We start from the raw sequence: 24,287 nt of genomic DNA, 5'->3' as shown, positions 1-24,287 counted from the left end.
AACTTGGGCGGAGGAGGGCGAGTCCTTGCCTGAGCGCATGCGCGCTGCCGCCGAATGGGAGGGGGGAGCGTGTGCTCGCGGGCAGCCCGGCTGGTCACGTGGCCGGCGCGGGGGGGAGGGAAGGGCCGGGAAATGCTGTCGCTGCTGGAGAAGCTGCCGCCGGGACGGGCCCTCGAGGTAGGCAGGCGGGCGGGCAGCGGGGTCCGGTGCCTCTGGGGGCAGCGGAGCCGCGGCCGCCGTGCCGGCCAGCAGCCTGCCCTCCGCGCTCGGCAGGGTGGCCCTTTCCGTTGTCGGGGCCGCCGAGCCGCTGCCGCTGTGAGCGAACCCGGGAGGGCGGGGACGCGGTGGGAGCAGGAGCGTTCCCCCCGGCGTCCGGTAACGGCCCTCGGGGCTGGGGAGGGCGGCGTTCGCTGCGGGGCGGCCGAGCTGCCGCTCTCCGGCACCGGTGAGGGAGGTCGGGCCCGCCGGCCGCCTGGGGCTGCGGAGCGGTGCCGCTCGCCGCGCCGCCCTCCCTCGGCCGCCGCTCTGGGCCGTGCCGAAACGAAGCCGGAATAGGCGGGGTGGGGGGTGCCCGGCGGAGGGGCCTGCGCTCGTATGGCTCTTGGGCGGCTGGAGATGCCCTTCCTTGTGCCAGCCTTCCGCCGGCTGAGGGCTCGGCGCTGTCACTGCCGCTGCGGGGGTGGCCTGCCTGCGGGAGCTCTCGGCTGCTCCCAGAGAGGCTCCAGCCGTTTCCAGTTGTTGAAGGAGCGGCCCGCCTGGATTTGCCTCACTGCAGTGCTCAAATAAAATTACTACAGCAGGCCAAGAAGCCAAGCATGTAGAAGAGGCTCGGTGCTAGAGAACTGTGGTTTGGGAGACCAGAGAGACCCACAGGCACGGAGGGAGGTTGGCCCGTTGAGTTGTGCTTTGCATCCTGCCAGTCCCGATACAGGGTGACAGGTGCCCTCTGGGGTGGCAGAGCTGCTGCTCAGCAGGATGTTACAGTCGTGCACAAAACTGTTGTCCAAATGTAAGTCCGAGGTGAATGTGAATCATGTTGTGATTTCTGTGGCCAAACCTTGTGAATTAACTTTGAGGGGAGGGGAGAGGACAGTTCATATTCGGGGACTAACCTCTGTGACTTTTTAGGATGGTGCGTGGGCTGTGCTCAGAGGAAGCATTGAGACAGCACCCAGTGAAGGAGGGGGTGATAACTCTATTGCTTAATTAGTCTCATATCTGGGGTAGGTTAACCCTGATAGAATTACGCTCTTAAGTTATATATCACGTTGTTTCAGTTCCTTCATAAAATAGTTGATGGTATATGTGGCCGTGCGTATCCTCGATATCAAGATTATGGCACTATTTGGAGCTTGTCGGAGTGGATGGAGATTTTGGAAGAAACAATGACATATTTCAAAACTGCAGTTGGCAAAAACATATCTGATGAAGAGGTAAGGGCTTATCACTGTAGGGCTTGGCTTTGAGAGATCATGCTGGAGTGATTGGTCTTGTAGTTTATTTAGTCCTAAAGTGTTTTTATAGTGTAGCGTTTGAGTAGTAGCAGACTAAGCCTAAATAGGCATACATTGAGCAGCATTCAGAGATACACTGCAATGACTTTTAAGAGAATTAAATTGACACTGGTTAGTTCTTTAGGTTGTTTTTTTTTTAATAACACTGGATAATACTTGTTAAAATACTGTTTTGGTGACTTAAATTGATATCTGAAGTACCACCAAATTAAATAAGCTTTCCTAAAAAAATAGTCTGTCATTACTGTTTATTAGCATTAAAACCAGTTCACACTCTTGTTTAGCTTTCTTTGGTCGTTGCTACTGCATTGAAGTGTTTTAAAATATTGACTGTATGTAAATCCAAACCCCCTAAATCTAGACTGTGAATGGAGGACTGTGTGGGACAGGGACTACATTTCGTGGCATTCCAATATGTGTAAACTTTGCAAAACCTGTTCCATTATCAGAAATCTTAATTCCTACCTTTTGCGCATTGCTGGGATTGAGTACTTGCTAGTAGCTAGATCAAAGAAAGACACTTGTGTAGCTATAGGAAGCTGTACATCAGCATGTCTCTTTCAGCTAAGCTAATATATTTTGTCTCCACTCTGATGTTCAGAAACTTTCAGAGCTAAACTTCAGTGGTTTTGTGTGTATGATTTTTTGTTTTGATTTTAGGGTGGCATCTAAGAAGGCTGATAAAGCTTCCATTCTCTGGTCTCTTAATTCGAATGACAAGAAAATTATTTTTTTTCTTTATATATGGCTGTGGTAAATGCTAACTATCAAACACAGAGGGTAGCCACTGAGGACAATACAGGAAAGATGAGAGTATGGAGTCCAATAAAACAGCAGACTGGGTAGAAGCTTGGATATCTACAGACCACAGCTATTACAGCTGGTACATGTTATTTCTGTAGTTCACTGTTTAAGAAATAAAAATTTTTATTTTTATTTTTTGTAGGCTGCTCAGCAGATAAATGAGTTAAATTCGAACTATCAAGAAGCAATCACAAAATGTCTAAAAGGCAGAAAGGAAGAAATCAGGAATGCACTAGTGGAAAAAGTAAACGCAATCTCCTCTGCCCAGCTTCAGGATTTTGACTGGCAGTTAAAGGTGAGAGTGTTGTCTCAATGTTGTTTGAAAGAAGTGTTCCACAACACAGAACTCAACTATTGGTATAGTGCCCTTAAGCCTGCTCATTCTGGAGCATAGTTCAGGTTTTGTAGGTATTTTGTATAAACTGTAAAGGTAAACTTCTTCTTTCCTGTCCCACCCCTCTTCCTCTTAAATCTGCAATATGTATCCCTAAAAGGAGACTGAATGTTCCTCAGGAACACCTGGAAGTTTCGTATGCTGTTACGATTTTGAGGCCTGAATAGACAATATTTTTATTCAAAGGAAGAAGAAATATTTACTTAATTTTAAGGTTCAGGATGTGTTTCTCTGACTTCTTTTCAAATTTTTAGATTCCTGCAATAAACAGTTATTTAATAATTAGTTTGAAATAATTTTATTTTTAGACTTATTTTGATAATCCAGTGATCACTGTGGTGCTGCTTTGGGTTTACAAAGACAGCTGCTTTAAATTAGGCTCTGTCAAAGACTTAACAACACTACATATACCGTTTACATTTTCAGTTAGTCCATGGGAGCTATTAAACAGATTTGTAGAGCTGTTAAATAGTTTTTAATTTCAACAAGAGTGTTAAATAATTTGTGCAGCAAACAGCTTTGGAAATCAAAGAGCAATGCCCACAATAGACAAAATTTTGCAAGAGCAAATATGGCTTCATAATGTGTTTCAGATGAACTGTTAACTACAGATCAATCTCTTGCTAACTGCATTTACTGCTTATGAAAATATAAACTAGGCTTATGTGAGCTCTTGTTTGTGGTTTCTTTTGACTAGGAGGATTTTTTAAGTTTCTATTTTGTGATTTCTGGTACATGTCTGAACTACTGTATTCATTTTGCTTTAAACCAGATTTATTTTTTTTTCTTGAGCTGGTTGTGATTTTTTTCGCTTACCATCGTTGAATCCTACCAAGGACATTGTTTCTCCTCTGCTGTATTACATTCTGCTCTCTGAATAAGATAGGTGTGTAAAATACTGACCTACAGTATTATAAACTGAGCTTTGATTTTAATGTATTTTAAAAGCCTTATTTGTACTAGAGTATAATAGTAAACAAAAAAGAAAGCACAGTTGGTATGTAATCCTCTTTATCAGTGTTTGTTGAATAGGGTATCTGACAGTGTTTGATCAGCTGTAAGAGAGAGCTGAAAAATGCACAAAGGTGTCCTTTTTCTCTCATCTGCCTCTTTCTGTAAGACCCTTCTTTTTGATTACCAGAACTATTTTAATGTGGTGACTTCAGGATTTATATACTTCACTTTTAAAGAGCTATGATCAAATGTATCCTTTCTTTTATCCTAGAATACAAAAATGTAGCAGCCCAGTAATTTTAACAAATTGTTTTGACAAATGTATTGCTATGAAGAGGGGTTTTAGTATTTCAGTATATTGTTGATATTAACAAACAAAAATCCCAACAATGGCGGGGGTGGGGGGGAGGGGGAAGGAAACCCCTGTACTGGAACAGTGACTTGTGAGGAATGAATTTTGTCATGTTGATGTTTGTTCTGGTAGTGTACTGGTATACTGGTGGTATACGTTCAGTATAAAGTGCGAATGTGATGCTATGAAAAACTAAAAAGTTAGTGACTTCACCTTGTACTTTCTTGTTGTTCCATCAATCTGCATAGCTTGCTCTCTCCAGTGATAAGCTTTCCATGCTGCAAATGCCACTTCTTAATCTTGATCTGGATGTGAGAGAAAATGGTGAAATTAAACCAGTTTCTATAGAGATGAATAAGGAGGAGTTGCAGAACCTAATAAATGCACTGGAAGCCGCTAATAAGGTAGCTTTTACTGATATCATCCTTTGTTTCTGACTTGTCATGTACTGAGTTTATTTTCACTGAAATTCATAGAATTATAGAATAGTTTGGCTTGGAAGGGACCTTTTAAAGCTGTTGTAAGTAGCTGGCGGCTAAGTACCATGCAGGCATTTCCTTCTTGCCCTTTAGCTTGACCAGCAGGTCTCAACTCATCCATGCTGGTCTCCTGCCATCCTTTCCTGATTTCTTACACCTGGGGATCAAGAGCTCTTGTGCTTTATGGAAGGTATCCTTAAGGGTCTGCCAGCCCTGTTCTGCTCCCTTGTCACTGAGGCCAGTGTCCCAGGGGGTCCTATTGACTAACTCACTGAAGAGCTGGAATTTTGCTTTCCTAAATGAGCGTCCTGATTTTACTTTTTACCTGCCCCATATTCCTTGGGACTGTGAAATCCGGCGGAGCACGATCACTGCAGCCCAGACTGCCTCCAATTCTGACATCACCAATTAGCTCACTTGCACTGGTGACCATCAGGTCCAGTATTGCATCCCCTCTGGGCTGTCCGTTGCCTGGCTTAAGAAGTTATCCTCAATGCATTCCAGGAGTCTTCTGGATTGCCAGCAGCTTGGCATGCTATTTTTTCAGCAGATGCTGGGGTGGCTGAAGTCCTGCAGCAGGGTGAGAGGCTGCGAGTGCGATGCCTTCTGTAAGCTGGACTAAGAAGGCTTTGCCAACAGGCTCCCCTTGAAAGGCTGTAGTAGACATGAACCACATTGTTCTGGGTGTGTTGCTGAAAACCCAAAGTCAATTGTTCATTGGCAAAATGACTATAGAGTTACAGAAAGCCTTATAAAAGGCAGACTGTCTTGGACTTCGGCACAGTTTAGTCTAGAATTTTTTAAAAATGTCATTAGAATCCTTATAAGCATAATAGTCTGTTCAGAGCACCATTAAAAACTCTATATAGTGAGAACAGGAGGAGAATAAAACAAAGTAAGTGTCGGATGAGAATTGATTTTGAAAGATTGGCGAGAACTCCAGTGTTCCCCCAGTTCACAAAATGTTCACAAAATGCCAGTGGCTGGGGATGCATATGGGAGAGTTGTTTCGCTCAAATGGAGTGCTGTAATTTCCATGGCATAGTAAATCAGGAACAAAGTTAAAGGTTCCAATACAGTAACCCAAGAAGAAAAATTCGAGTAAAGCTTTATTTGTAGTGTCTCAGATTTCTTAATAGAAAAGACTAAAGGAAGTGACAATTTGAAGAAAAATCATTAGGGGAAGAAGCGTCATTGGACATGCCCCCTGGTGATGACTGAATCCTGGAATCCATCCTTGTTCACTTTCAGTATTAATTCTGGCTCTGTTATAAAGGAAAGTATGTGTGTGTGTTAACAGACAATAAATATTAAGACATTTTCACATTATCTGAGAGGTGGAATTCTCTGACATACTGCAGGATGGATGCGAGTATTGTACGAACATGTTTTAGAAGTTAGCAGCTTCTAGATGCTTCATAACATTTAGCAAGTAGGGAGTTTCTTTACATGTTTTATGTAATGTTATGATGCTATAGCTGAAATCTGTAGACTAATATTTAGAATAAAGCTTTTTCAGTATAAATCAACTGAAAGTAATAGTTTTATAGCTCATAGAGTTAAATACTAAGTTATAATAGTGCTGTTAATATTTTGAATTACAAAAGACACTAAGATGATGTCCACCAGTTGCTTTAATGAGGCTAACATGAGACCTTTGAATAACTGTGCAGTTCCTAGTGAGATAAGTACATTAGTCCAGATACAGGTGATGTTCTCGTGAAAGGAGAGCCCTTAAGAGCTTGTGTTCACCTGGATCTTTTCCTGCAAAACTAAACGAAAATAGTAGCTTGTCATGAACTTGACGCTATGCAAACAAGGATTGTTCCAGGACAGACTTCAGTTTCCACACAGTTTTTGTTCTGCTTGAGGGTCTGTATGGAAGCTGTGGTATCTTGTCATCCTCTTACTTAGTTTTATGTGCACACAAGGAGGAATTCACGTTAGAAATGGTCCCTCAGTTCTGCTTTGCACGAAAGGAATCTCACTGGACCTGGAAATTACCGTTCTACTCTTTGTTTACAGGTAGCTGAGGAGTGGTTTGCACGCAGTAAATGCTGGTTAGTTATTGGAAGTGATAGTTGTGTGAGGTTGTAGAAGAGAACTGAGAGAGGGATGGTGTATTTTCCAGAGGAAAGGCATGTTTATACAGTTGTATATTACACTGTAACAGAAAGAAAAAAGCTGTATTTCCTACCCTGCTTAAGTTTTGGGTTTATCCAACTTTAATCTCATTGCTTTTCTCCTTTTTGAAGGTTGTCTTGCAACTGAAATGATGGAATTCAGATCATCGACAGTATCTGCTGGTGATGGCTCCCCATTTGACCTGGAGTGGGCGAGGGGAAAGAAATGTTCTCTGCAAAGCCAAAAGTTGCTGATGCTGTAAAATACTGAAGTGAAAAGGCTATTAAGACTTGTGACCAAAAAAAATACTAATCCTTTTGTAAAAAATAATAAAACCTTGTATCTGTTTGACCAAAAACATAAAAATCCAATGTACAGTTGCTTTTAGTACTAAAGATTTACAGAACCATGGAAAAGTATCATTTATGACGTGTGCCATATTTCTTTTGGTTAAACTTCGGCAGTGACTGCACAGGTGCCTAGTAAAACTAACTCACTTACATAATGTTACTCTTATCTAAGGTGCCATGATAATGAAGAACATGACAAAGTAGCATTAATGTATTTATACTTGTAAATAGTAAATAAACACTTGATTTTGTGTGTGAATAATTGCAGTAAGTTGTTTCTTGATTTTTATTTTTAGATGCTGGGAAAAACCTGCTTTACAAACAAAAGCAGTACAGAATCACAGAGTAGTTGGAGTTGAAAGGGACCTCTGGAGGTCATCTTGTCTCCCTACCCTGCTCAAGCAAGGTCACTTAGAGCAGGCTACCCAGATGGCTTTTGAATATCTCCCAAGGATGGAGACACCACAACCTCTCTAGGCAACCTGTTCAGTGCTCGGAAATTGCAGAAAAAGCACTGGGGCTTTATACAGAGTAAAACTTGAGGTTTTTATCTTACTTGATGGCTTTTCTCTTAATATACTGAAAGCTCTCAAAAGGGAGTGCAGTGCTGCTGGAGAGGGAGTTGACCTATGTAGACTGTGAAAAGGATATTCCCAGCCCACTTAATACAGCAGGTGACCGGTAAATCCTACTCTAAACTTCTCTGAAACCATGTTGACTTTTGATTGTAGTATGTAACAAAAGTTAGAAGCTGTAATACTAGAGAAGACTACACTAGAAATCTTACGGTGTCTACTATTTGTTAAACCATTTTTCCACATATAAAGAGAAAGTTATCTGTAATGCTTGCATAAATACAAATGTGTACTTATCATATGTGTGTGTATATTATGCATATTTTGTATATATAAGAAGGCAAAATTAATAACTTACCTTCATAGTTTCAAAATTGGGGTCTTGAGTTTCTCCCACTATATTTTGTTATGCCATAGGTTTTCATATAAGCAACGTGTAAAATAACATGTATAAAAAAATTGGACTTCAGAGGTCTTGTCAAAGAGGAGGAGGAAGAGGGAAAAATTCGTAGGAAGGTTTCTATGAAAATGTCAATGATTTTTTGCTTTAAAAAAAAAAAGACAGTTCTGTTGTGATCTGACAGTAATAAATGTGCAATGAGCTGCTTTTTTGTGGATGTTAAGACTTTATTGAAAGTCAGAGTATTTTTCATATAACCATCAAAAAGATGTTTTTGACAGAGGGGCATAACAACACCACATGAACAACTAGAGAGGGAGAGGAGCACCAGTTCATGAGCAGTTGAGAGCTAGCAGCTAAAATATGATTGTCGCAGAACTGCATTTGAAACATGCATCCTGACCTTACATCTCTACAGAGAAACGAACAGTCCTTGTAAGGCATGTAAAGGCCTCCAGTAGATGGAAAGGAAAAGGACCAAACAGAACAGAGAGGAGAGCTTGCCGCTCTGTATTTTTTACCATCTATCAGAAAACAGTTTTGTTATTTCTCTGCTCTGACAATTAGCTACTTCTGGAGTAAGCAAGATCTCCAGTTGTGACAGGTAAGACATTTGTGGAGATGGTACCAGGTTGAATTGATGAGAAAAGCTAGAGACTTCACAAGACTCGTTATGGTAGTGTCAGCTTCAATACACTTTGATGAACGCAGGTAGACATGAAAAGGTAGTGAATAGGAAAAGCGTACCTGTCAAGGAAGCATCTAAACCAAGCTCATGTGGCCAGGAGCATGTCTGTCAAGTATGCCTGGCTGTGCTCCCTTCTGGACTGAAGACTGGGAGGTTAGGTAAGGAAGTTGGTGTAACATTTCCACACAGAGGTTTCCATACAGCCCAGAGCACTTCAATGTATGTCACAACCCCACAATCTGGAGGAACTGTATGCTGGGACTAGAGTAAAATACAAGAACTGTACCAGTAACAAAAGCTGAGGAGGGGCTGATGTGAGGAGTGTCACTCACAAAGCCACTTCAGTCTGTGACTAAGGGGGAATCGGTGGTGGTGGTGGAAATCTTCTGAAGGCATAGGAATTGGACCAAAGGTGCAGGAGTTTAAGGAGACTCCATTAACATAAAATAACTTGAAATTTTGTCCTTGCCCATCTGCTTACTTTGCCCATATCCATATTTTATTGCATTCTTCCAGGCCTGAGCTCTTCTCATTAACTGGTTACACTAAGTGAGGCGGCTTTAGTATTTGTATGTCCCACCACACTAAATTGTAACAGTTGTTCCTGGGTGATGCTCCCCCTTTTGTCCTGTTTCAGGGACATGGGTTCATATTCTGCCACTGTTTGCTCCTGCAGAGCAGCTCACTTCTGGGTCCCATGGTTGCATGGGCAAAAAAAGGAAAACAACCATCATAAATATACTGATAAAACCTCTGTGGTTTTGCAGGTACTTTGTACAGACCTATTAAGCACGTAATTAAGAGCAAAACCAAAATTTTGTACAGTAGGCTCTTTGAACCAGAAGTCCTAATGAAAATAATACTTATAATGGACACACCGCTGTATGAAGCTTTAATTTCAACATGTAAAAAGCACCTACAGAAAATCACATTGCTTAAATAGACCTGCAATTTGAATCAGAAAATGCAGCATATCTTGATACAAAATATAAAAATTAATTATAAAAATGTTACTTGCTTTCCACTAGTGTTCATTGCACTTCTCTGTTTCATAGAAATCTTCCTGTGATTTCAGAAAAAACGTGTTTTTAATGATCAACCATTTCAGCTTTGATCTTGGCATGCTATAGTGAATCAGATTTGGCTCCGACCTGCAAACCGTTGGTATGGAAGTGACTGTTGCAATGAAGCTGCTCTTGCAACAGGGCAATCGTGTATGTCAAGAATATGTATTTTCAAAACATCTATATAAGCCTGTAGAGCAATTTCTGAGTTCTGGAGCAAGCCTTTCTTGTAAGAAACATGCTGAAACATGATTGTACCTTTTTCTGAAGGGTGGTCTTAAGAGCCAGTAACACCTTGTCCTGAAGTATGCACACTTTGCTATCCCTTTGAGTTGTGAACTAATATTTTTAATGAAGTATCAGAAATAAAGGTATTTTTACTCTTCTAGTACTGGAGAATGCTTCCATAAGTGCACCAAGATCACTTCTTTAAATCTGCCTTGATTACATTTGGCAGTACACTACGCTTCCCTCTGTAAACTTATAGTTTATACTTAGTTCTGGACCTCTCCAGAAAGACAAAAAGACTACTACCAAAATGTAGAAAAGGAGGCAAATCTCACAAAGATTCATCCTTCGGACTTTTACAAGCCTGTGTGCTTCACCTCATCAGGCTGCTCTGTGAAGTCTTCACAGGAGCAGAACCTGACGTTTTAAGTTGGTTTGTAGAGGATATACTGGATGTTCGACACTTCATGCTGTCTATGGCTGAGAATTTTACTCAAAGGTACTCTTCATATGTGCTAGCACCAGCAGGAGTCCTACATAGAGAAGGCTTGGGCTACGTTTTAGCATTAGGTTAGTCAGCTAATTTAGCTAATACAGTAATGAAAGGCACTGGAAAGTGTGTAAATTTTTCTAATTGGGAACTACTATAGGTCCACGGGGACTGCTTTGGTGGTGGACTATCTGGGGGGAAGGATTCCTAACACCATGTAGATTAAATAACTGTTTTCTGATGCCTACCATAAAAGAAGGAATTTTGTTTCTTGGGAATGCAGAGGTTTCAGATCTTCCATATTTCTGTTGATGTTGATTTAGATGGGAGCTAAAGCAAGCATTGGGCAATCTGATGAGAACTGGTATTAACTGCCTTTGTAAAACCCAATTCTGAATTCTTTACCTATGCTGAAGTCTTATTCAGTTCTTTCTTGAAATGATTTGCCAGCTTTGTTTGTAAAGCTGCTGCAAACAATATTCAAAGTTAGTTGTCTCTGAAAATCTAAAGAAAATCAGGTAGTATGTTGTCAGCTAGATCAAAACGGCAAATGATGTTTCAGACGGGAACAAGGAAACTGACATGTTCATAGATGGGAACAAGGTTGCTGATGCTCTCACTGAAGTGCATAATCTGCCAGAGGAAACCCATCTTTATGAACATTTTTGGCAGTGTGATTGATATTTTATACTTTCACGTGCATATACAGCTAGCCAGTGATAAGTTAAAACACGTTATTGATCAGAGAGAGTCTCTAGAGAGATGACATGCTTCTGCTGTCATTTAATTATTTTAGCTTCTCATTGGTAATGATAATCAAATACAATTGGATTTTGCCAAGAATAAGTGCTGAAGACCATTTCTTAGGATGGCACCAGGACAAGACAAGAGGTGATGTTTTTATAACATTTGGAGATTCAAAGTTACCTGTAAAATAATTCAGAAATAAACATGCCAAGGAGCAGACAACATAATTAGAGTTCACTCTGCACTCCAAGACAGTAAGTAGACCAAAGTGACCTAGTCTTCCTTTAAGAAATGCCAGATTTCTCATTTGTCTCTTAATTCTTTCATGCTGTGCATATATGTTTTGGTATCATTACATGCTGAAATTAAATATTCTTCTGTGATCTCCTGCTGCCTTTGAGCTGCAGGGTGGATGCCCACGGGGGTAGGAAGGCACATTCTTGTACGATCACGGATATGGGTCTTATGCCTTACAATACAGAAGCCATTTAAAAATATTTTTGTACATAACAGGTGTAACACAGCCCCTATATTTGACTAATGCTCCCAAGGCAGTGTTAGCAATGCATCCTCAGTACATGGGAATTCACAAGAAGGTGCAGAGGTTCCTCAGTGATGGGAAACAGGAGCAGCTGGTGGAACATGGCCTCCAGTGCTGCATGACTTCCCTCATGATACATCTCAAGAAATCCTCCGCTTGCAGTACGAGGGGATGGAACGTTTTCTATAAGGGTGAACAAGGTGAAAGAGCAAGTAACTGAAATGGCAACTTCTGTGCTGGTCAGTGGTAGCATGAAGGATAGGAATGCTGGCAGAAAGATTCCTGTGATACTGATTTTTTTTTCTTTTTTTACTAATCAGGTTGGTGTTCATCGAGTATCTCTGTGCCAGAGAAGACGGGTGAATTAACATGATCTTTGTCCTCTTGCTCAGCTAACTGCTTTGTTGAAACCTGTAAGAACGTGGTATCTCCTAGATCCCTACTGTTCTGCTATCTTGTAGTTGAAATTGTCAGCGGATTCAAATATTTTTGGGAGATTTCCAGGTAGGCACACAAACATACACACACACTCAGGGGCAGTAGAAGCCCATATCTTTGGGAAACCTAGCTAAAAAGGACTTCCAACACAGGTTGCACGAGACAGCTGCCCAAATTGAAAGGGAGTTTAGCTGAAATCTAATTAGTAATAGTACCTTACCTATGCTGATCTTGATGTCTGCTTCCTAAGGGCAGGCAAACTAATTAGTGAAGTACAACAGTGATGGAGCTTAGCATTGCATCATTATTCACCTTCATTGCTTAAAGTCAGCCAAATGACTCCACCCTGTTGATGGGAAGAGGTGTTTCTTTTGTACTCACTGATTTCTAGCTCTAGATGGCAGAGTGCGTGGGTAACCCATAAATAGACATATTTTTCCATCCTGTGCCTCTAATAACCACTGTCTTTTCCTTGCTGCCAAGCAATTGCTCTCAAGTGAGAAATGTTTTCTTCTGCTTTTTTTTCTAAAAGTAGTTGAAAGAGGGAAAATGTACTCGTTATGGTCATACACCATTATATACCATTCCCAAGTTTGGGTTTTAATTCTCCTTTGAGGCTTTGAAAGGGGTTTTAGTTTAAATCCAATGTACCTTGCAAGCTTGTATGCCAAATTCTGTTTTCTTTACCAGAGTTAGTGGTTAGATATGTGGATAGGAGCGGTGGGAGGCAGGAGTGCTGGCTTTGGGGTAAGATAGTGCCTGCAGTAAGTGGCTCTTGCCTCTGTATGTGGTGGGGTTATTAGCCCCTGCTGCAGAGCTTTGCGCCGAGAGCTGGCAGCTGTTTCCTCCGTCAGGACTGTGGCTTCCAGCTCTTGATGCAGGCAGGCCTTGCTGCGTGCCGTTCAACACTGGCAGTTCTATTTTGGACAATGCTGTTCTGAAGGACTTCTGCATTTGCACTGCTTTTTGTTTGTTAATGGCCCTTCCTCCGCTCCATACCCTTTTTTTTTTTTTTTTTTTCTTGGAACTGTACAATGTAATGGTTTTTAGCCCATGTGACTAACATCTGTGGGTGAAGTAGCTGGGTGATCCATAAGATAGAAACTATGTGTATGCAGATGCTAGGGTCTTACAAGAAAAATGCTGAAGACCAGTAAGGCTGATCTTTGCTCTTGTAATATAAGGTAAAGGATCCTTTTCTTAAGCTAAAATCTTGTTTCAGTGCCATGCTGCTTTTCCTGAATCTCCACTGTAGCTGTAAGAAGGGGTTGTAACATCTCTGCACCACTGGAACAGCTGGGTTAAATTACTGACCTGTGGTCTGCCTGTGAATATCTTTGAGAAATCAGGTAATGCAAATCCATGGGTGACTGACAGTGGTTTTTTTTCAGAGTATTTTACCCTACAAATCTGTAGAATGTATTTCTTTCTTTATATTTATTTCTGCATATAACCTCAAATCTGGCAAGTGCACAAGCTCGTGGACCTATTCTCTCTGTTTGTAAAGTCCGGTGCCAGTTCATTGAATTCAAAACCATTTAATGGGGTATGTGTTTGGAATAGGCAGCATATATGGCCCTGCTGCTGTCTCCCTCCTGGGGCTCTTTTGGCAGTTACAGAAGTTCAGTTTACTTAGCATGCAAGACTTCCATATACAGCTAAAATGTTCATGATCTGAACATTGCTTAAATTTAACTAAAAAATTCATCAAAATGTCCCATGCGGAATGATGTGTGGCAGTTCTTAGTTTGGTTGCTGGTATGGTGCAAATGTTGAAAATTTATTTGGAGTTGTTTTAGGGTGGGGGCATACAAGTTGTAGCCTGTTCAGAAGAGCCATTTGACTGAATGAATATTTGTCCTGAATCACTTCAAGTTGTACCCACTGGCTGAACAATCTGGTAAAATTGTGCAACTCTTCAATAGAGTGGAGGTTAAAGGTTGTGACAGAGAGAAGACAGCTGAGGTAATCACCTTTGTGTTCCGTTGAGCTTGGGTTCTGTGGCTTCGGAGCCCACAGGAAAACTGATAGTCTCAAGGACCCCCCTAGACTACCAGTGTCAAATGCCTGTTTTGCAGGCTTACATTTTTTTGTAATGAGTGAATTAAACCTATTCCCTTTCTTGTTTGATGTTTTATCATGCTAGTCTGTTTCTGCAGGAGCCTGCTGCATAAACAAAGGGAAGGGGCAGCAGGTCCTGATCTGTTAGGAGGTCCAGGTCTTGCAGGATGTGGCAAGCATTAACATGTAGGAGTGTTTCATTTATTATTAAGTTCTGATTGATTAAAAAGATGTAATGTCAGCTGGCAATAAGGTCACCGGTTGACCTTACTGCCAGTCAGCGTGGAACTGGTGTAGAAGCTTTCCATCACTCGTTTGTATTCCCTACTAATTCCTAACTGTGGGTATTGCTGCTTACTGATTGTCCTGATCAAAGTTTCTTTCTGTACCAGCTGGCACTGATGAAAAATCACCTTGGTACCTCCACAGGCTCTGCTGGCTTGTATATCTTGGTTCTCTTAAAACTATGAAACACTTTCAATACAAAATAAAATTCAACCGCTAATAGTTCTGTTTCAATCAAATGCCATGTTAGGCACCATAGAGTTAAAACTGTTAAAACTCCCCTGGCAATAGAAGGGGAATGGATTTGATACAGATAGGAGATGACTGACCAGTTGCTACCCAATTGCAGGGACCTTCGCCTGTGGTCCCTCGGCTGGAGTTGTGTCAGGCGATAAGCAGCCGGGTGGGGAGAAGCAACTCCTCAGGAGCAGTGCACCCAGCATCACTAGTGTGTTGCAGGACTCAGCCGTATCTCCTGTTCCTCAGCAGAGTAAGGCAATTTACAGGAAACTGCGTGCAGAAATCTCCTCAGATCTGTTCCCAGACACCTCCCAGCTTTTGGGAGAGTGTGTTGCAATTATCAGCCACAGGCAACCTGGGAGTCAAAAAGGTGGCCGCTTGAGGCCTGGGGTATCCCTCAGTAGTTGCTTCCAGGAATGAACACGTCTGTGTGTCCTACTTTTTAATACAAAATTATAAATGGCACAATTGTTCTCAGCAATTTCGACTTTGCTACTTTGTGGAAATAAGTTGGATCCAGTTAGGAGTCCATCAGCTGATTCCTTAGTTGGAAACTTGGTGGGATTTGTTTCTGCTACCCTTCCTTTCTTTTGAAGATCCCTGCCTCTTTGAAAATGTGAATTGACTTTTCCTTGAGTGGTACTTCTCACGGACAGTATGGAAACACTTCCCAGTATAACTATTAACTTTGAAATGATGTGTGATATAATAGTTATAATCCTTCACACAGTTATTTCTTCAAATTTCTCTGTGCTTTAAATGCTGAAAGACTGTGACTTAACTACTACTTTGAGTTGTTTTACTGCCTCATTTGGAAGCGTGCTGCCATGGGCTGCCAATATATGGTAAGAAATACAGTAATACTAATTTTTATTCCATTAAAAAAAAAAAAAGAGAGATAAAAGTGGGTACAGAAAGGTCATGGGTGATGCATGAACTCTATAAAAAATCAAAGTATAGCACTTTTGCTGAAGATGCTTTTTAAGAGCACATCTGTACTATACTTATCTGTGAATGGTAAGGCTGGATTTGGGTTGGGTTCTTTTTTTTCTTCGAAAGCTTAAATCTAGAAGTATTCGATGGCTGGGTATCTTACCTTGAACATGTTATGGCTACTGCAGTTCTTCAGAGTTAACAAAATTGAGAAGGAAAAGAAACAAGTCTAATTATGTTAGTCTATGGTAACATTATTGCATAAATTAGTGCACATAATACAGCCAGTAAACAACATTGAAAAGAATAAATGTGATGGGAAAGACCATTCTGGACCATTTGTCTATCAAGTTAACATCAGTCAAATCGGGGATTTTGACTTTGATCTGGGATGCCCTTCTTCGTAAGCGTCCTTTTTTATGAAGCCTGTGCCTGTCCAGAACACTCCTGCTGTAGAGGTCTCTGCTGGAAGTGGCTCTTCTGTACTGCAGGTTGGTGCTGTCGTACGTGTACGTGGTGGCTCGAGGGTCACAGAGGCTTGTGAACACGTCTGAGCTGCTGACATCATTTTGTATTTCAAGTGGGCTAAGAAGCACATTTCCATGGGGATCAACCTGTGTCAAGGAAGGAATGTGAATTAGACAAGTTCCTCAGGCAGCCCAAGGTTTTTTCCAGATGGACGGGTGCCTTCTGGCTCTGCTGCTGAGGCACTCCTGGCGCTGCAGTGACAGTCATGTCTTGTGCAGCGTTGACAAAAAGTGAAAAGGTACTGAGTACACTTTCCTGACTAGTGTGAAATTATTATTAAGCATCTAAATACCTTCCATCCAGACCTGGCCTCTTGGTCTGGGACCTTTTAATTCAGTTTGTTATCTCAGCCCCTGTAAAGTAAGACTTTTCTAATTTTATCTTTAACTTAGAACATGGTTTTTATGAAATACTGATGTTTAATGCCTGGTGACCTGACACTCGAAGCTTTCACGTACTCAAGATGAAAATAAAATGTTGCTGTCTCCGCTCGTTTTATACAGGTTTATACAGAGTTAGTGCTGTAGGTTAGTTTAAAAATTGCTTTTGTAACAATAAGTTCATCATACGAAGAGCACGTAGGTACACGTGCATTTTATCTGTTACTGTAAAATACTTGTGATGAGAATTAATTTTTGAGAATTACTATATTGCAGGATGGAAATCCCCGCTCCCCACAGCATACTATTAACTTGTTCATGTGGAGATAGAATAATTTATTTTACTTGATGAAACCTTACATTCAGTTGCACTTTTATATGTTGGTATCAGAAGCAGTTGTTTCAAATATGTTTATCACTGAATTTTGTGCTGTTAGTCAGGGCACTGTTTCAAGTACCTAAAACTGGAAATTGCAACTAATATGTACATGTCTGGCAGAAACAATCGTATATGTGTAGACATAAAATATTTTAATATCATTGTCTTTTGTGTGTATGAATGTAATTAAGTATGGATTGCTGCATTACTACAAAGTGTTTATCTTTTCACTCGTCTTTACTTTTCTACGTGTCTGTAGTAAAACCTCTTTTAGGAAAAGTTTTTTTGGTGTTCCCAGGATGACTCCTGACTTCTCCATAAGGACTTCCTAGATGTTTCAAATTCTCAGGCATTTAGACACCCACGGTAGCTCATATGAGGGAAATATGCCTCAGGACACAGACCTCTTAAATGAAACTTCAAAGACTTCACCTTGAGGCTTGAATATTAAAATTGTTTTTTGTAAACTGTGGTGTTGGACCTACCCCAAATATGTTACAATCTATACCATGGCTGTCTGGGGATGCCTTTGTACCAAGGAAAATTACTTCTTGATGATGTCTAGTCTTGTGAAACATCAGTGATATGCAATGCTTGGGTCACACGCTGAGACATTTTTAGTGAGACATAGCAGAGCTAGGAAATGGTATAATCATCTACAGCAGGTTCGAAGTATGTTCAAGAAAAAACCCCAAGCAGAGCACAAGGGGAAATCCAGTCTCTGGGGGATGCTGCAGAGGAAAGCTGGAAGTCAGAGAAAGCCTGGGTTCCACCCGGCAGCGTGGAAGATGTTCCTTCCCATCACTAGAAGGAGAAAATGTTGCGTGATAGCTGCTGGCATATATACACTGTGCCAGACTAAGCACTTACTAACTGAAAACACAGAAGTGAAGGGGCTATTTGTACAAAAGCCACCCAGGAGAGCTGTGAGGGGAAAAAAAGTCTTCTAAATGGAATAGTAACTCACCACAGACAGAAGATGCACTACTCTGGTTTAGCAACTGGTTCTGTACACACTGAAATGAGTTTTCAGTGGGAACATCCCAGTTCCCACCACTGTTTTTGGTGGGAAAAGCTCACATATTCTGAGTTAGAGAGGCTAGCTGGTCACAAAGGAGCATGGTGTTTGCAATCTTTATTTGAGATAAGGGCTACTCAGTTTACTTTTTTGGTCAAGTCTTAAAATTTAGGCAGAAGGAAGACCTAAGCTAGGGTTTCCTACTCTGCAGAGGACTGCCATAGCTATGGGACTACTCATTATACCCCTAAGCTCTGACTTTTTCTGTGGAAAAAGCAACAATCTCAGAGTTGTCTCCATGTAAAAAGGAATATTTTTTTTTAATTCTCAGAAGCTCTGATAGATCAACCTGTTCTTCCCAGTTTTACAAAATAGCTCTTTAAGCTGTCTTTGATTACATAACGTAATGTCTAAGCTAATTGACTTTAGTGCTGTGATAGTAGTAGCACAAGCATCATTAAGCAGTTGTTATGGCTTCTCTTTTGTGAAGACAACTCATAACTGCCTACAATCTAAAGTGATTCATAGGGATGTTTCTTAAACTAATACACCCTGACAGCTTATTATAAGTCAAGCAGCATATGAATTCCCCCTTTAAGTGTTATGAATGAGCCTGTTATATTTTAAAATTAGTTTTATTTAAATCATTTTAGGTAGGATGATTTGTATACATCATGAAGTAATTCAGTCTTTGAATTGCGGTCTTTGTAATTCAGAGCAAAGGGCCTTATGCTGATCTTGAATAAATTAGCTCAGAAAAGTATAAAGGCTTTACTTATGTACCTGGGTCAAATTCTTCACTTGTGCAACATGAAGCTGGACTAACAGTTAATTTCCCACATTGTTAAAAACCCTTTCAGAGTTGATTGAAGTTCACTCCAAAATATTATTAAAACTTGTGCAGCTGAGGTTTTGTTACGGAAGCATAGGAGTTCTAAATTCTACAAATTCCTGTAGGAATCTGGAAAATGTACAGATTGTTAAGGGATCCCCCCAAAGGACTTGTTACTAGTTTTGTTTATGTTAATGTTAGAATGAATCAACAGCAAATGACTGGACAGTAAAAGCTGTAAATTTTCTGTCTTAAAATATTTTCTCCCTTACTTGATACAAGGTTACCTGGGGCTTGCGGTCAGTCCTGTGCTGGAGGAAGCCTGTGCATCAGAAACAGCCAGCAGACTTTGACTTATTTCACCTTGTGTCTCAGTGAAGAGGCTCTTTCACCTCACCAGGTATGTACTGCAGTTGTACACAGTCTTGACACATTTGCATCAGATGGCATGACAAAAAATGGGGATGGAAGAGTCAAGGCTCCGTCTGCTCAGTTTTCTGGCCCCCTGCTTTGGAGCAGAGTATCTCAGTCCCCTCCTTAGGTAGGAAAGATGAGCCATATCAAGCCCAGAGTTCTTCCTTGCTTGGATGCAATGCATTTATTCTTTCTTTCAGATACCACCTCGCTGTTCTTTCGCTGGAGTGCCCTAAATTTTATTACATAAACTGATTATTGCTCAGATGAAAACAGGATTTCTTGCTTAACAGATATTCTGAGCCTAAATGTGTGTTTGCACAAACATACACACTTAGCCTTGTTTGTACAATGCATACATTTTGCCTAAAGTTATAGAAAGCTGAAGAATTGTTACTTTTTTTGTCTTTTGAACATATCATGACGAATACGTGAGCAGGATGTTAAAGCATCTAAAGCTGATGTGTTAGTCATCTAGTATAATTATGAAAGCGTAAATATGCTTCTGATGCATGTACATGGTGACGCTTCTTGTAATGGCATTTGTACCAATATTGAGCGTGTATCTATATTGATTTTATAGATTTTTAATTCTTTGCTTGCACTGGAACTACGTAAAACATCAATCAGCACAGGTATATATATATGAATCTTCATCAGTGATGTAAAGCCTTGATGTGTGCTCAGGAAACGAAGAAGAATTAATAATTTGTCTTGTATGTGTACTTAGAAAATGAGTTTCCTGCTTAGGAGTGTCAAATGGCATTGTAAGTGTAAAATAGTTAAAGTAATAAAAAGACCCCAAAATAACAATCCTGTGCTGACCACATAAAAATTAGTCAGTTCTAGGGGAGGAGCACACTGGCATTCCTTGACAGAGGATGGGTCTCAGATGCTTAGTGCTGTTTGGAATGGGTTTTTACCTACCTACTTTTTTAATGTTAAGTGTTGGGAGAGAAAAGGTAAGAACTTTTGTTTCGTCTCAATACAAAACCATCTTTTCTTAAGATGAAAGATTCAGGGCCATGCTACTCATACAAGCCATCTTGTGGAACAAATGCAGTAGTGTTATCACAATCAGATCTGCAAAGAAACAGGTTATGCTCAGCAGGGGTATACTTCTTGAGGCGTGGGTTTACTTGAAGGCTGAGCTAGCTGTGTGGTTATGTGCTCCCTCCTTTTTCTCCTTCCAGTAGCCACCGTACTGGAAAATCGTACGTTGTCCTTGCAGCCGGTGGCTGGTCTCTGGCTTTGCATCCCAGGTGTTTTGTGGTTCATAGAAGGTTTGAAAGGAAGGTGAGATGCTCTACAGAACTGGGGAGCAAGAGACCATGCTTGTTGCCATTTATGAACCCCTTGATGGCTCAGCCCCTTATGCAGTTACGATTGCATCCTGCCTCTTTCTCATGCTTAAGAGGCATCTTCTGTGTAATGCTTATTCACATTATAATTGTCTGGCGAAACAGAAGCAGTTGAATGCATGGATTACCTTGCTAGGTGGTTTGTCCTATTTAACCATAATTATGGTGGTTTCCTCAGTGACATCTAGCTTCAACAAATGGACAAGGAGATATAAACAGCATTTATGCTTTATTCAGAGAAACAGAAAGCATGTTTATTACAAGTTAATATTGTTTTTGCGTATTAAAAATTAAAATGGTATAAGTTGTGAAACAGAGGGGCTTTACTTCCACCTTCTTCATTCTGTAGAGCAAGCAACAGCCACATATGAAATAGCATTATGGTTTTATTTTCCATTGGGTCTTCTTTATACTGTGTTAATATCACGGCCAGTTTGCTGAGTGTTGCTCACATGTCTAACGCTTTTGTTATCTGGTGAAGGAATTTGAACTCCTGGTTGTGGCAGTTGTATGTCAGATGGAAACAAGAAATATCTTCACCTGGCACAAAGAGAGGAAACACTGTTACATATCTTCTATTGGTTATAGGTGTCTTTAAGGATAAGTGGTATGGATCAAGAGCAAAAGGGAAAAAATATCCTATAGCTGTAGATACTTACATCTGTGTTTCTTTTGTGCTCCAAAACCACTTTCCCCTGCTCTGGTACAGACATCATAATACCAGTGAAAAGTCTCAAAATATGATGGAGAGCGGCTGGGAGCTGTCTTCACTAGAGATCACATAACTTTACTGTGTCCCACTGCTCTGCTCATGTGCATTCTTCCTGCTGAAGACAGAAATACGACTGCTGGACATCAGCATTTCCATGCTGAGTAAAATGAATGCTCACAAGCTCCCACATCAACGTGTCTCCAGTGGGATAACAAAATCCATTGATACCTATTCACAAGTGTGTGTCTGCGTGTGTGCGTGTAGGTGTGTATTTCTCTCTCTCACTCTCTAAAATCACAAACCTGCTCTGTACAGGCAGAAAGCAGTCTGTTCACTTAAAGCATTCTAAGTCTCAGAATGGAATTGCAGTCTACAGTGTGGACAGTTGCAAATCCTAGTACAAAGAGAAATGCTGGTGTATGATATGCATGTGGTGCTCTGAGAAGTTCGAGTGGGATTGCAAACACTTTCTATTCCATTCTGAGTACTAGTCTCAGTGTAATCTTTGCCAGTGTAACATTTAGACAAAAGCTTTCAGTCATTAAGTTAGGACTTTTTGTTAGTTAAACAAACTCGCCAAATACGTAAGAGAAAGAGCTTACCTGCACTCTCATCCTTCACACTGTTTCATCCTTTACTCAGTTCAGTGCACTGGGGCCCATAAAGCCAAGGCTGACCTCTGGAGAAGTGTTTTCCTTTTCATCATGAGTCCTTGCTGTGCTTCTTCTCACCTAGGCTGGGTGATCTCAGGAGCTGTTGAGGTGGCTGGTTAGAGTTTGTGGGCTTTGTTGGGTTTTTTCCACTTATTTTCCACAGAAATGGACAGACAGTGCCTGCACACAGCAATCCGTAACAGGATGGCTTACCTCCTCTGCTCTGTGGAGGACAATACTTTGTGGGACCTTGGAGACTGCTGCAAGTCTAAACTGAATTTGTGCACCCGTTGTAATAAAGCATCTCCTACACATTGGGACAGGAGGCAGATGTGGGTAAGGACTTTTAATGGGCTTATGAGTTCACTGAGACTGAGGACATGATGACTCTGTTAATGATGCTTAACTGTAATGGCGTGGCTGCTGGGATACAAGGCACACAACTCTAGTGCTAATAAAATATCACAGAGTTTCTGAAATGCACTTCCTGACATGTATGTGAAATTGCAACCATCCATTAAGCTAAGGTCTTACCTGCTGGAGCTTTGTGTGCCGGTCTCGTGCTTCAAGCCGAGCAGAGGGCTCACATACAGTTTTGTCCAAATGTTATCACCCCAGGCCACAACAGCACAGGAGATTATAGGACAGCCTGGGCAAGATCTCATAAATACTTGGACGTAACATATTGTAAGAAAAGCAGAGAACAGAAGAACATTTTTGGCTCATGAGGATATGTATTTTCCTCTGAGTCAGACTGGGCCAAATACACTTAAGGGAAGTGTTTATTTCTGAAAAACTGGGAAAAAAATGAAATAGGTTTATAGAAGTTTACAAGTGCTCAGTGATGTACTGCTGAATTAAACTTTTCCAAGTTAAAAAAATGTCCATAGTATTACTTCCTGGAGTTTGTCTGGCTTGTTTTTTAAGAGGGTGTAGCTGTGGTCTGCTTGAATTTAGCCTGAGGGAAAAGTCGTGACATCTGTGAAAGCTGTTATAACCTAGCAGCAGCATCCTTACATTTCTGGAAGCTCAGTGGTGTGGGCTTCATTCAGAACTCACTGAAACAAACGTGTCTGTCTTTGCTTTTTAGTTTTGCTGAAGTTTTATATGTAAAGAGGAACTATATAATAAACATTTCTTCTATATCACCTTATGTGGCAAAGAAATATACAGTTGAAATGGTAAATATTTAACTTCCTTGTACCCCTTGCATTTCTTCTGTGCTGCAAAGAAAAGCTTGCTCTGAATATTATTCTCCATTTTATGTAGTTTCTTACTCTGTTTTCAGTTGAAAATGGAACAAACATGTTGCTGTAATCTCCTTAAAATACAATTTTTCTCCAGACAATCCTAAATACTTTTGCATATGTCTTCAAACCGCATTTATCACTATCATCATATACATCAACACTGTCACAGCAGAAATAATTGAAAAGTTGGCTTGAACATTTTACCTGGACTGTATTTGTTTCCAGTCTGCTCTTCTCGCCTGTAGCATGTCCTGCCCTTCCTGCTGCCTTTTTTTGACGTTGGGGCCCTTTCCCAAAGAATATGTAGTTTACAAAGGCATATTCCAGCAAGGCAAGGAACACAAACACAAAGCATCCCATCAGGTAAATATCTATTGCCTTGACGTAGGGAATCTTTGGCAAGGTCTCCCTGAGGTGGGTGCTGATGGTGGTCATGGTCAGCACAGTTGTGATTCCTGCGAAAGGAAGCAAAAGACATGGAGTAAGCAGGCAGGGAAGGAGATTTGAGCATGAAAGGCCTAATGGCAGCATTGCCCAGCTACCATGCACTTCTCATGCAGATGGCTTAATTACGAGAACAGATTCTTAACAGCAAGGGAATGTGTTTTGCAGGACTGGAAAGGAAGATAATCCTTGCAAGCCTGTGAATAGCACCTTTCTTGGCTTTCTGTGCATCACAGGGTGAACGAAATAGCCTTCAAAAGCCCAGGCTACCTTGGTACATCTTGCCTTAATTTTTGCAATAACTCTGCTAGGGAACACGGTGTTCCATAGCTGACCTAGATAGCAGAGAGCTCATTACTGTATTTACAGCAGCAGCCCTGATGGACCCCATAAGGTGGCTTGCATTGCTCTGGGGAACTGGATTAAGTATCTAGCTTTTGACTGAAAACAGAGGGTTGAAAGGAGAAAGGGAAGCTTTATGATAAAGTGATGGTCTTTGATGAAGAGAAAGTGATATATGTGCTTGTACCAAACAGCTTTTCCTGTTAAAGGGGTGCTGCCAAGTAAAGCATTTCCATCTTACTGTTATCCATCACTGCATGATTCTTTCTTTCTTTCTAATGCATCTAGATAATAGCTCTAGGCACAGGTGTAA

The 24,287-nt window shown here is 40.9% G+C and overlaps 2 protein-coding genes across 2 annotated transcripts in view; one reads left to right on the top strand and one right to left on the bottom strand.

The window, feature by feature from the left end:
* The first annotated feature begins 55 nt into the window (after nucleotides 1-55).
* Nucleotides 56-7,238, top strand: COMMD8 (COMM domain containing 8). Its single transcript, XM_080404640.1, has 5 exons — nucleotides 56-177; nucleotides 1,278-1,433; nucleotides 2,461-2,613; nucleotides 4,267-4,422; nucleotides 6,753-7,238. The coding sequence occupies exons 1-5, from the start codon at nucleotides 133-135 to the stop codon at nucleotides 6,771-6,773; spliced, it is 531 nt and encodes a 176-aa protein (XP_080260766.1). The 5' UTR covers nucleotides 56-132; the 3' UTR covers nucleotides 6,774-7,238.
* Nucleotides 6,770-24,287, bottom strand: part of GABRB1 (gamma-aminobutyric acid type A receptor subunit beta1) — a 147,872-nt gene continuing 130,354 nt past the window's right edge. The window contains exons 8-9 of the mRNA XM_080404152.1: nucleotides 23,393-23,643; nucleotides 6,770-16,275 (exon numbers count right to left, since the gene is read on the bottom strand). Of these exons, the coding sequence (XP_080260278.1) occupies nucleotides 15,928-16,275; nucleotides 23,393-23,643 (599 nt within the window). The 3' untranslated portion in view covers nucleotides 6,770-15,927. The remainder of the gene's footprint in view (nucleotides 16,276-23,392; nucleotides 23,644-24,287) is intronic.

Source organism: Falco punctatus (assembly GCF_963210335.1).
Source record: "Falco punctatus genome assembly, chromosome: 1".
Taxonomy (NCBI): Eukaryota; Metazoa; Chordata; class Aves; order Falconiformes; family Falconidae; genus Falco; species Falco punctatus.
Note: the sequence above shows the minus strand (reverse complement) of the source record. Positions and strands in the feature narration are given on the sequence as shown.

Coding starts and splice junctions, on each gene's coding strand:
- COMMD8 (XM_080404640.1), top strand. CDS start 133: ATGCTGTCGCTGCTGGAGAAGCTGCCGCCGGGACGGGCCCTCGAG. Junction 178..1,277: donor CGCCGGGACGGGCCCTCGAG/GTAGGCAGGCGG, acceptor ACGTTGTTTCAG/TTCCTTCATAAAATAGTTGA. Junction 4,423..6,752: donor CACTGGAAGCCGCTAATAAG/GTAGCTTTTACT, acceptor TCCTTTTTGAAG/GTTGTCTTGCAACTGAAATG.